Below are 11,571 nucleotides of genomic sequence, written 5' to 3'. Positions count from 1 at the left end.
GCAATAGACAGTGGAAACACTGTTTCTTTAAGAAGCAGCCAAATTCTGCTGGTTTCATTTTGAGGTGCACAATCCTCCTCCTCTTTGAATTGCTCTTCATTACTATGATATTTACAGACAACGGTTATGTGATCGCATTCCGATTAAAGCAAATCTGCCACCAGATTTTAAAATATGAACTGCATACATTAATAAGTCTTAGACCTGATCAGACTGGAGTACTTTCTTTGAAAAATCAACGTCAGAATGGCTGCATATTTTTTATGAGGTTTTAGTTCTTTACCAGTTCATATCTACATGGACACATTAAAAGTTAATTGTAATATCAGGAAGGTCAACTTCAAAAAAGGATTATACAGCCATTATTAAATGGATATTCATAGTACCAGGTTTCCCTGAAAATAATCTCTAGCAGGAATTTTCAGACATTTGGTGTAAGGCTTAAATATAAGCCTTACCCTGAAAATAAACCCTAGTTGCAGTTCAATAATGAAGTGTCCATGCAGCTAACAAATAGTTAAAGACACTGCAGGAAACTTCATTATAAAAAGTAGACACCACCAAAAAGAAAGCAGATAGAAGATCTCGCAATCATATTAACCAGATGCCGAACAGGAGGACCTGCAGTGGAATGCATCAAGGACCTGTGGTGGAACACACACCCGCACACACAAATCGCACACACATCAGATCAGATCGCGCACACACACTCACCACATCCAGTCATACTGATTGCATCTGGCCAGCAGGGGAACCTGGGACGTAGTGCAGTGAAGAGCAAGGACCTGGGTGGAATGCATGTATACGTTCCTCCGCAGGTAATCGCACTCCATTGCACTGTGTCCCAGGTTCCCCTGCCGGCCATAAGCAATCAGTATCACTGGATGTGGTATGTGTGCGATCTGATGTGTGTCGGCCAGAAGCAGGGGAGGACTGTGTGGAGCATACCTGCTGGGAGCGCTCGCCAAAGATTGCAGGGGGACCTGGGAATGACGCAGACGTCCGGGATCTGGTAAGTATGATTCTCCTCGGAAGGGATGTCTGCTTTATGGAGGGTAAACTTATCCCCCCAACCATGTTTCCTTGAGAATAAGCTCTGCTAAGAAGCCCTACTGCATTCAGTTATATTCAGTAGAGGCCACTGGTTGACAGGTCTTGTCCAATGCCTCTTTACCAGTGCCCATGTTACAGACCAGAGAGGCATATTGTAAAGCATTGGCATTTCTGAAATGAGTGCTTTGAATTCTGTGTATTTCTGTGTCAGGAGAATCACCAGTTAACACTCCAATCTGAAGGAGACTGAACTGTGCATCAGTGTTGCACAACCTGCAGTCTGGGGCTACATATGGTCTTCAAAGCCTGTTTGACCCTTGCCTGACAGTGTTTGGTGTCTACACATATGTATTTTGCATGGAAGGGAGGTGTGTCAGGTAGCACCACAGGGACAGGTAATTATTAATTGTGCACTGTGTTTGAGACTAAGTCAACATCTAGGTAAGGAGAACAAGTGAAGAGTAGTGATGGGCGAATAGTAACTGTGTTCGGATTATGCTTACTGAAAACCGACATTAGGGTCAATATTTGTGACTTATACCCAAATAGTACTTTGGGATTCGTTAGGAATACTCTGAACACAAATCGTTACTATTCGCTATCACTAGTAAAGAGGAGTCCATGCATCAGTGCTGCCTAAGCATTGTAGTTTATAGGAAAAAGGGAATCATTCCCCTGTGACAGCGTCTTACGTAAGCTATAATGGAGAAACCTGAATCCATGGTCTTTTCCTTTTTGGATTGTGAATGGGAGAGAGAAATATCTCCAACCTCCTGTTCTATGGAAGTCATAAAACTGGAATTAGTACCCATCAGATATTTATGAGGTTTCTTTGTGGCCCATGGGGTAGGTTAATCTGACAATATGGCCCTCGGTCCAAAAAAAGATTGTGAGCCGCTGACCTAGATCTTGATACCTGTGAGAAGGTGTACAAATGGTGGCACTGAAGCACATACATATGGCTAGAGTTATAAATATTTAATAGCCATGTCACAATTACTTCCAGTAATTTACAGGAAAACACATTTGTACAAACAAAATAATTAAACGCACCCAATCAATTGTCAATGACAAAGTAAAGGTACATGCTACAAGGATATAAAGGATAACTGTGCAGCAGGGAAGAATATTGATCCATATCCATTTTCTTAAATACAGTGGAGCTTTTGTACAGACAGAATGTGGTAGAAGTAGATTTTTTCACAATAATGCCATAAAATGAAGCAAATCATTAAACATCTCATATTATATCTGCTGTGGTGTATTTTGTAGATATAAGGGATGGACTATAGGTCAGATATGCATGTGAGCAGCCTTGGCGAGATGGACAATCCTAACAGAGGCCTCCGGCATATTCATCATCATCTTCTTCAACTTGGGAGCCGCCCTGTGGTGCCGGCTGTGATACACCGTTCTGTGAGGCTGCTGGAGACTTCTTTTTGGTGCCACCTCCTGGAACAACCAAGCTCAGTGCCAGCTTGGCATACTGTCATAACAAAAATTAAAATGTTAAAATGTGGCTTGTTTTTTCTATACATTAGGCAAAAACCTAATTAGTTCCACAATATTGCCATTTTATATTCACCATTTCCATATGCTTTTACTTTTTGCATTCCGCATATTAGTGAGTGAAATAACTGAATACCAGGCTACCAGGATTAGAAAAACTCTGATCCTTACCATTTATCTCTGGAGTTGCTGCTTTTAATATCAATTGCTAAAATTTAAAAAGAGAACCAACCAGCAGGATTTTTCTATCTCAGGTAAAGGCAGTGCTTTATTGGCAGTAGGATGCAGAATCCAGACATACCTGTTGTAGAAAGGTCGGCTGCTTGATTGATGAAATATAATTAATTACAGTTATAAAAATGCACTGCTCTTAAATTGACATGTGCATTGGGGGGGCGAGCCTGAGGGTCAGGTCCTAGCAGTTGATTCCTCCTCCGGCGGCATCCTGGCTTGCATCCTTTTCCTTGTTTGAATATCGCGCCATGCCACCATTGTTGTTGATAGCAGCGCATGCAAACTGCCATAGTAATTCTGTCATTAAAATGGCATTTGAGTCAGCGCATGCACGTACCGCGGACTCCGCCGCCATGTTATTGAAGAAACTGCACATGCGCCGATGCCTCTCAGTCTTCACCGCAGTATCTTTACTAAAAGATCACGGTATGCGCAAGCGCAGACTTTGGTGCCATTTTAATGAAGACAGAATTACTGTGGCAATGTGCATGCGCTGCCAACAACAGCAGCGGCGGCATGGCGTGAGATTCAAAATAAGAAAATGAGGAAAGCCAGGAGGAATAAACGTCAAGGAGCCGACACACAAAGGCTTGCCCCAGGTGTACACAAAGTGCAGGGCATTTCTGCAACTTTGATTCAAGATATTTCATCAACCAGTCATCGGATCTATCTACAACAGGTATGCCTGGATTCAGCCTCCTAGTGCCTGTATGACACTGCCTTTACTTCATATTGCAAAATCCTGGTGGTAGGTTCTCTTTAACGTGTTAGACATGGGAGGTGGGGGCTAAAAAAAACAAAACAAAAAAAAAACAAAACAAAAAACACACAAAACAAAAATCCACTGTTTGTTAGGCTCATTCAGATGTATGATTTTCTCATGTACGAAAAAAAATGGGGGACTTTTCAAACCAGACTTTGATCAGAATGTGATCCGCATGTCATTTGTTTTTCTATCTGCGATTTTCCACAGACCGGAAAAAAAAATAAATCATGAACATGTGAATGGCCCCATAGCACCTGTTATAGTCTGTGAAAACCCACAGATAATACTTGTATCTGAATGAGACCTTAGAGAATTATGTAGGTCTTTAAGTGATTGATGTTTCAAGTCCTATAGATAATGTAACAAAAAGTGCAGGACACGGGGACTAGTGATGAAGTATTTGGTGTATTTTAGCCTGATGAAGATATCAATTTGCTAGACTGAATATTTTACTAAGAAATCAACCTACATGGCATCATCTATTCTTTGGACAGTCACCATTAGCAGTGACCGTGTCCTGAACTTTTTTTCTACATTGTTGTTTATCCTGCTGTGTTTGTCCACCGTCACTGTGGAAAAGCGAAGTAGCCGACAAACCACAATGCCAGGAAAGCCTTTACCGGGACTGTGCCTGTATTTGTAGAAGCCTAAAGATGAGCCCATTCCCCACAAACCAACTATGTCTCCACCTTCTAATAACTTTATTATGCTAGGAGGCACCATGTCTTTTTTATCATTTTCAACAACTATTATGAAGTCTTGAAGTAGAAAAAAAAAAAAAAATGGAGATTCCAGCACCGCTCAGTAAAATTTAGAACAGCTTTATTTGGAATAAAAGTTAAAAGCCATTGAAAAACCATCCATTTACCTCCATAAAGTAGACCAATAAGAGTCTGCGACTACGCGTTTCAGGCACATGCCTTTAACCCCTTCACGAACGCGGGCAGTAGAATTACGTCCTATTTTAACGTGACTTAACGACCAGGGACGTAATTTTACGGCCTAAACTTCATTTGATTGCCGTGGCCATAGCAACGGCTTTCAAATGATGTCCCCTGCTGTTTCTTACAGCAGGGGACCTTTGCTTGACCCCAGGGGGGGTGGCATCGCCACCCCCTATCGACGATCGATGTGATTGGCTGTTCAAATCTGAACCGCCAACCACATCGTTCGCACTAATTTCGGCAAAAATAATGCCAGAATTACTGCGATACTGTGAGATCCGACTATGATCTGCTCTAGCAGCTTCAACAAATCATAGCCGGAGCTCTAAAATGTCGCCCCCAGCCCCTGCAGCACTGATTGGAGCGATCGTGCTATGACGCGCAATCGCTCCAATCAGTGTGCAGTGGGGCGGTCTGATCTGCCAGTGGCCGCCCTCCCCAGGCCTGTGCTGGCCTGCGAGCCCTCCCCCAACATGTCTGCAGCATGCAGTGGCTGGTACTTGTGGTACCACGCCACCGCTGCTGCCGCCGCCGTAGCTGAGGTCACCGCTCCTGCTGCACGTGAGTACTGTGCTCACCTTGCAGCGCGTGCGCGCTCCCGTGTTGGCCCCTGCCCGTGCCCCCCTGCGATCTGACCCCCCCACGCCCCGATCTGCTCCCCCTGCGATCTGACTGCCTCCCCCATTATCTCTATTCTGCTTCTGCAGCTCCCTCCACCGGCTCGTCCGAGGTCTTAACTGGCCCGATCACCTCTGCCTCCATCGCTGGGTCCTTCCTGGGCATTCTGCTGATCTGCCCAGCATCCTGCCTGCTGCTCCTGTATAGCTGTTCCTCTGCAGCTCTTCTGGTCAGTGATCCTCCTGCTAATCCTCTGGGTACTGTGAGTATAACTTTTTTTTTTTTTCCTGTATGCTGTCCATTTTTACACCTCATCCGTCCGTGCATCCCGCCGAGAACTGATCAGGGATGCAGATAACGTATCTGCATCCCTGCTCAATTTTTGGCATGACTTTTTTTCCGTATCTGCAACGCTTTTTGTATCGCATCTGTCCGTGCGTCCCGCCGAGCGCTGATCAGGGATGCACATAACGGATCGGCATCCCTGCTCAATTTTTGGCGTGACTTTTTTCCGTATCCCTGACGCTTTTTGTATCGCATCCGACCGTGCGTCCTGCAGCGGCCGATTAGTGCACCGCGTCTGTGCGTTTGAAAAGTCAAATGGCGTTCCTTCTCTTCTGAGCCCTGCCATGCGCCCAAACAATTACTTTCCACCACATATGAGGTATCTACGTACTCAGGAAAAATTGCACAATACGTTCTATGGCGCAGTTTTTCCTGATACCGTTGTAAAAAAAAAAAAAAAAAAAAAAAAAAAAAAGCTACCTGATTGATGCAAAAAATTTGTGGTTAAAAAAAAAAAAAAATTTTCACGGTTCAACGTTATCAACTTCTGTGGAGCCCCTGGGGGTACAAGGGGCTCACCAAATATCTAGATAAATTCCTTGAGGGGGTCTAGTTCCAAAATTGGGGTAATTTGTGGGGGAGCTCCACTGTTTAGGCACCATAGGGGGTCTCCAAACGTGACATGGCGTCCACTAATGATTCCAACCAATTTTGCTGTCGAATGGCGTTCCTTCTCTTCTGAGCCCCGCCATGCGCCCAAACAATTACTTTCCACCACATATGAGGTACCTGCGTACTCAGGAGAAATTGCCCAATACGTTTTATGGTGCATTTTTTCCTGATACCCTTGTGGAAAAAAAAGCTACTTGGTTCGAGTGACAGTTTTGTGGTGAAAAAAAAAAAAAAATTGTGTTCCTGGCTCAACATTATCAACTTCTGTGGAGCCCCTTGGAGCTCGCTAAACATCTAGATAAACTCCTTGAGGGGTCTAGTTTCCAAAATGGGGTCACTTGTGGGGGAGCTCCACTGTTTAGGCACCATAGGGGGTCTCCAAACGTGACATGGCGTCCGCTAATGATTCCAACCAATTTTGCTGTCAAATGGCGTTCCTTCTCTTCTGAGCCCCGCCATGCACCCAATTACTTTCCACCACATATGAGGTATCGCCGTACTCAGGAAATAATGCACTATAAATTTTATGGTGATTTTTTTCCTGATACCCTTGTGGAAAAAAAAAGCTACCTAGTTGAAGCAACCGTTTTGTGGTAAAAAAAAATGTTTTTTCTTTTCACGGCTCAACGTTATAAAACTTCTGTGAAGCCCCCAGGGGTTCAAAGTGCTTACGAAACATCTAGAAAAATTATTTGAGGGCTCTAGTTTCCAAAATGGGGTCACTTGTGGGGGAGCTCCATTGTTTAGGCACCTCAGGGGGTCTTCAAACCCGACATGGCGTCCGCTAATGAGTGCAGCTAATTTTGCACTCAAAAATTCAAATGGTGCTCCTTGCCTTCCGAGCCGTGTGTCCAAACATTTGATTTCCACCACATATGAGGTATCTGCCTACTCAGGAGAAAATGCACAGTAAATTGTAGGGTGCACTTTCTCTTTTCTCCCTTGTAAAAATGAAAATGTTATGGCTAAAATAACATTTTTGTGTTAAAAAGTAAAATTTTAATTTTTTTCCTTCCACATTGCTTTGGTTCCTGTGAAGCACCTAAAGGGTTAATAAACTTCTTGGATGTGGTTTTGAGCAGAGTGAGGGGTGCAGATTTTAGAATGGGGTCCCTTTTGGGTATTTTCTGTCACCTCGGCCTCTCAAAGTCACTTCAAATGTGATGTGGTCCCTAAAAAAAATTATTTTGTAAATTTTGTTGGAAAAATGAGAAATTGCTGATGACCTTTGACCCCTTCTAACTTCCTAACGAAAAAAAATGTTGTTTCGAAAATTGCGCTGGTGTAAAGCAGACAAGTGGGAAATGTTATTTAGTAACTATTTTGTGTGACATATCTCTCAGATTTATGGGTATAAATTTTCAAAGTTTGAAAATTGCGAAGTTTTCATAATTTTCGCAAAATTTCCAAAATTTTCACAAATAAACGCAAAAAATATCGGCCTAAATTTACCACTGACATGAAGTACAATATGTCACGAAAAAACATGTTATGCCTGAAACGCGTAGATGCAGAAACTTACCTAGTCTACTTATGGAGTTAAATGGATGTTTTTCCATGGCTTTTAACTTTTATTCCTAATAAAGCTAGGTTTTAAATCTTACTGAGCGGTGCTGGAATCTTCATTTTTTCTACTTCATTATATACATCTAGATACCGGTCCAGGATATCCGGGCACTGCTATTATCCATTCATGGTCTGGTGAGCTGTTTTTTCTTTGTCTCTTATGATGAAGTCCTATAGGTACTAGAAAAGGCAAATTGGTGTGGACATCAACATTAGTTCAGAGGGGGCATGGCTCTCAACACCCATCTGAAGGGGCCATGATGCTCCGCCAAGCACTTGATCCTTACTGGTTACACTGCGCCATACTTTTACTAGCAGCTATGCTGGTAACTGACGTTTTGTTTCATTCAAAAGGATGAATAAAGTATAATACTAACAGACTGGATCCACAGAAAATATATTGTGATCAATGGAGCAGGTAAAAGGTGAACATTGTGAATAGATGTCAGCCATAATATCTGTTAAAGAGAACTTGGCACTCAGATCTTCACGCAAAAGGAAGTAAAATGTATTCCCAGAGAATAAGCAACACAAACATTTTGGTCCATAACAGACCTTTTCCCCAGTGTGCAGTGGTGGATGAGTCTAGGAGTCTCCTGGGAGGAACAGGCACTTGTGTGATCCTTGTGATGTTCACCTCTGAAGTGAGTGCTCACTCACTGAGGAAGGTCTGTTGTGGACAGAAACTTTGTGCTGCTTATGCTCTGGAATTCACTTCTTTTTGCATAAAGATCTGAATGCCAAATTTTCTTTAACATTGCTGATGTGATTGGATCCTACTTGTGCACCACCTACAGAAGTGCCAGGTCTTCGATTTTAGCCATAATACCTGGACCTTTCTGATTATCATACAACGTGGAAGAAATTTGAATGGTATTTTTAGACCTATAGAGATGATAGCCATGTTTGTGGGCTACTGTAAAGGAGTGGACAAAGGTGGTGGCATTTGTTAAGATACTCAAAAACTGGTACCAGGTTGCCTTTAATCGTTGGACAAAAAGAGCTTTTATACATGCACTAAAGTTTCAGGGGTCAAAAGGAGAATATAACCTGTGGGCACTTACATCATTATCCATGTATTTAAAAAGGGGAGAGTTGCAAACGTCATACACCTGGTCCTGGTCCTGCTGATCGTAGCCTTCTAGTAGCTGTTCCAGTGCAGTACAGTCCTCACTACCACTGAAACCTGGAATACTATAGAAAGAAATAGAGTCTTAGTGTGCCACAATCAATCAAGGAGGAAATGACTATTGAGAAAATAGTGAATAATGGTAATTTCTCTATCGTTTCATTGGGGGACACAGGACCATGGGTTATGCTGCTGTCACTAGGAGGCTGACACTAAGTAAACATAAAAAAGTTAGCTCCTCCCTAGCAGTATACACCCCGAGCCGGAGGCGGGCTCAGATCAGTTTTAGCTTAGTGTCATAGGAGGCTGATGTGGGCTGTCTCGGCCCCCCTCAGCCATGTATGTTTTTGCGCTTTTTTCTTTTATTTCGGCGCCGCTCATCACTCTCATACCTGTCGTCTTTTTCTCTGCAGGTATTCGCTTCACTCATCCTCCGCAGCCCTGTGGGTACCACTCCCCAGGGTCGCAGGGGCTTGAGACTTCGGGCCCTCTCCCCCGTCTGTCCCCGTGGTACCACTCCCGGGGGTGCGCGTGTGGGCAGGTTGTTTTGTGGGCACCCCTGATTCGCCCTGCGGTATCACCCCAAAGGGCGTACAGGGGAATACAGCAGGGATGGAACCTCCGCAGCGTGTGTAATAGATGGGGCCCTGTCACGCTGCCTTCTCCTGAAAGGGGGCTGCTACCCCCATCATGATGTCCACTACCCTGCCTCAGCATGCTCTCCCCCGGAGCCTTCCTGGACGAGCAGCGCTGTACACAGGCAGGGCCAGGGAGCCCTGCCTGCACCGCATCCATCGCTGGGCCGGCGCCGCCGATTGCAGGTAGGACCGACCTTTCCTGCACTTTCCCCCGGCCCTCTCCATAAATTTAGTCCCCGGTCTCGGCCTAGTCGCTCCTGCGTCCTAGCCACGCCCCCGCTGCATCGCTATTGGCCGCCGGTCGTCTCCCTCTGTATCCTCCCACTGCTCTGCCTCCTGGCTGATAATGGGGGCTGTGAATCCTCCGGTTTTTCGCGCCGGAATCCTGCTCCTCCCCCAGCCCCCTCCAGCGTCCCCTCGCCATTTTAGCCTGCCTCTGGTCCCCTGAGGCTGCAGCGCGCCGGCGTTCTGACTCTTCTGGCCAGCTCTCCTGGACTTCCCCTTCTGGACTGGTGGGCAGCACGCAGGACCTGGGTAAGCTCTGCTCCTAAGGAGTAGCCCTCACTAGGTAGCATTCTGAGTTTAGGGACGAGTTAACCCTCTCCTGTCTCCTTCCTAGCAGCCACCAGGGAGAGTACCTGTTTTCACCATGCCTAAGGCTAAGCCCACCCAATCCAAGCAGGCCCCCTTTGCTCTATTTTTTGCATGCTCCTCCTGCAAGTCCAAATTTTCCCAGGGTCAGGACGCCCCACTATGCTCCGTCTGTTCTACAGACGCGCAGCCTCCGCAGGACTCCGCGGCCGACGCTTCTGATACCGCAGACGCCACAGCGCCATATGCTGCAGGGCCCTGCGTCCCGCCCCCCCCGACTGGCTAGCGTCCCTGTTCCAGTCCGTAGATTCCCTCTCTGAGGCTTCTCGGACCATCACGCAAGCTCTGCGCCTGCTGCCGTCGCTCGCCCAGATTCCCGCAGACCCGGCGCAATCGCCTCCGGAGCAGGTGAGCCCCGTTGCAGGGTCCTCCTCTGCTGCTCAGAAACGGACCCGCCAGGTCTCGTCCTCAAACTCTTCCCAGGTTTCACCTTCATCCCCAGGTCCAGACCGTCAGTCCTCCAGGGAGGCTTCTGACTGCTCCGATGATGATTCCGATGCGGCACCCCTGCAGGACTCAGAGCAGGCGGCTGATATTCGGCGCATGGTGAATAGCCTGATAGAAGCAGTAAACCAGACCTTGAAGGTACAGGTGGACCCCGTCTCCTCCCAGAGCACCCAGGTCTCGTTTAAGCGGGTGAAGCGGGCACAGAACACATTCAGCGGACATCCAGAATTCGCTGAGTTACTGCGCAGCCACAGGCAACAGCCGGACAGGGTATTTACCAGCGGTAAGTCCATCGATTTGCATTATCCCTTTCCTGAGGGTCTTCGAAAGGATTGGGCAGGCTCCCCTGTGGTCGACCCCCCAATCTCCCGCCTGTCTTCTCACATAGTCCTTCCACTCACTAACGGTACGTCTCTAAAGGACCCTACGGACCGTACTATTGACAGGTTGGCCCGTTCCGCCTTCGAGGCAGCGGGCACATCCCTCTCTCCGGCCTTTGCCTCGGTTTGGGTTGCGAAGGCCCTGATGTCCTGGGCGGACACACTACGCTGCGGTCTCCGCGCCATTCCTGCCAATCCGGACCTGGTTCCCATCGCCTCGCAGATTTCCCGCGCGGGTGAGTACTTGCTCAATGCAGCCCTGGCGTCTGCAAGTTGCGCGACCCAGGCCGCCAGCAACAATGTGGCCATCCGTCGAGCCCTTTGGCTCCGGTCCTGGAACGCGGATGCGGCCTCTAAGAAGTCACTAACTTCCCTGCCCTTCCTAGGGGAGCGTCTCTTCGGAGATAGGCTCGACCAGTTGATCTCCGATGCAACGGGAGGAAAGAGTACATCTCCCCCAATTGCGCCCCAAGCGCTTCCAGAATCGGCGCCCCACCGCTCGTTTCCGGCCCTTTCGCAGCTTCAACTCCAATCCCCAGCCGTGGAAAAGCCGCTCTCCTCCGAGAGACAGGAAGACCCCGTCATTCAAGACCAATCCCGCCTGGCGTTCACGCCCCCGCCAGTCCACGAGATCCTCTTCTGGTTACCGCCGACGTTCCTCCAAGTGACTCGCGGTCGG

At 46.8% G+C, this 11,571-nt stretch overlaps 1 protein-coding gene across 1 annotated transcript in view; it reads right to left on the bottom strand.

Moving 5' to 3' along the window:
- Nucleotides 1-2,016: 2,016 nt before the first annotated feature.
- The window catches only part of NAPG (NSF attachment protein gamma), a 53,345-nt gene continuing 43,790 nt past the window's right edge, over nt 2,017-11,571 (bottom strand). Inside the window, exons 11-12 of the mRNA XM_075316402.1 lie at nt 8,712-8,841; nt 2,017-2,539 (exon numbers count right to left, since the gene is read on the bottom strand). Coding sequence (XP_075172517.1) covers nt 2,387-2,539; nt 8,712-8,841 — 283 coding nt within the window. The 3' untranslated portion in view covers nt 2,017-2,386. The remainder of the gene's footprint in view (nt 2,540-8,711; nt 8,842-11,571) is intronic.

Source organism: Anomaloglossus baeobatrachus, chromosome 6 (genome assembly GCF_048569485.1).
Source record: "Anomaloglossus baeobatrachus isolate aAnoBae1 chromosome 6, aAnoBae1.hap1, whole genome shotgun sequence".
Classification (NCBI taxonomy): Eukaryota; Metazoa; Chordata; class Amphibia; order Anura; family Aromobatidae; genus Anomaloglossus; species Anomaloglossus baeobatrachus.
Note: the sequence above shows the minus strand (reverse complement) of the source record. Positions and strands in the feature narration are given on the sequence as shown.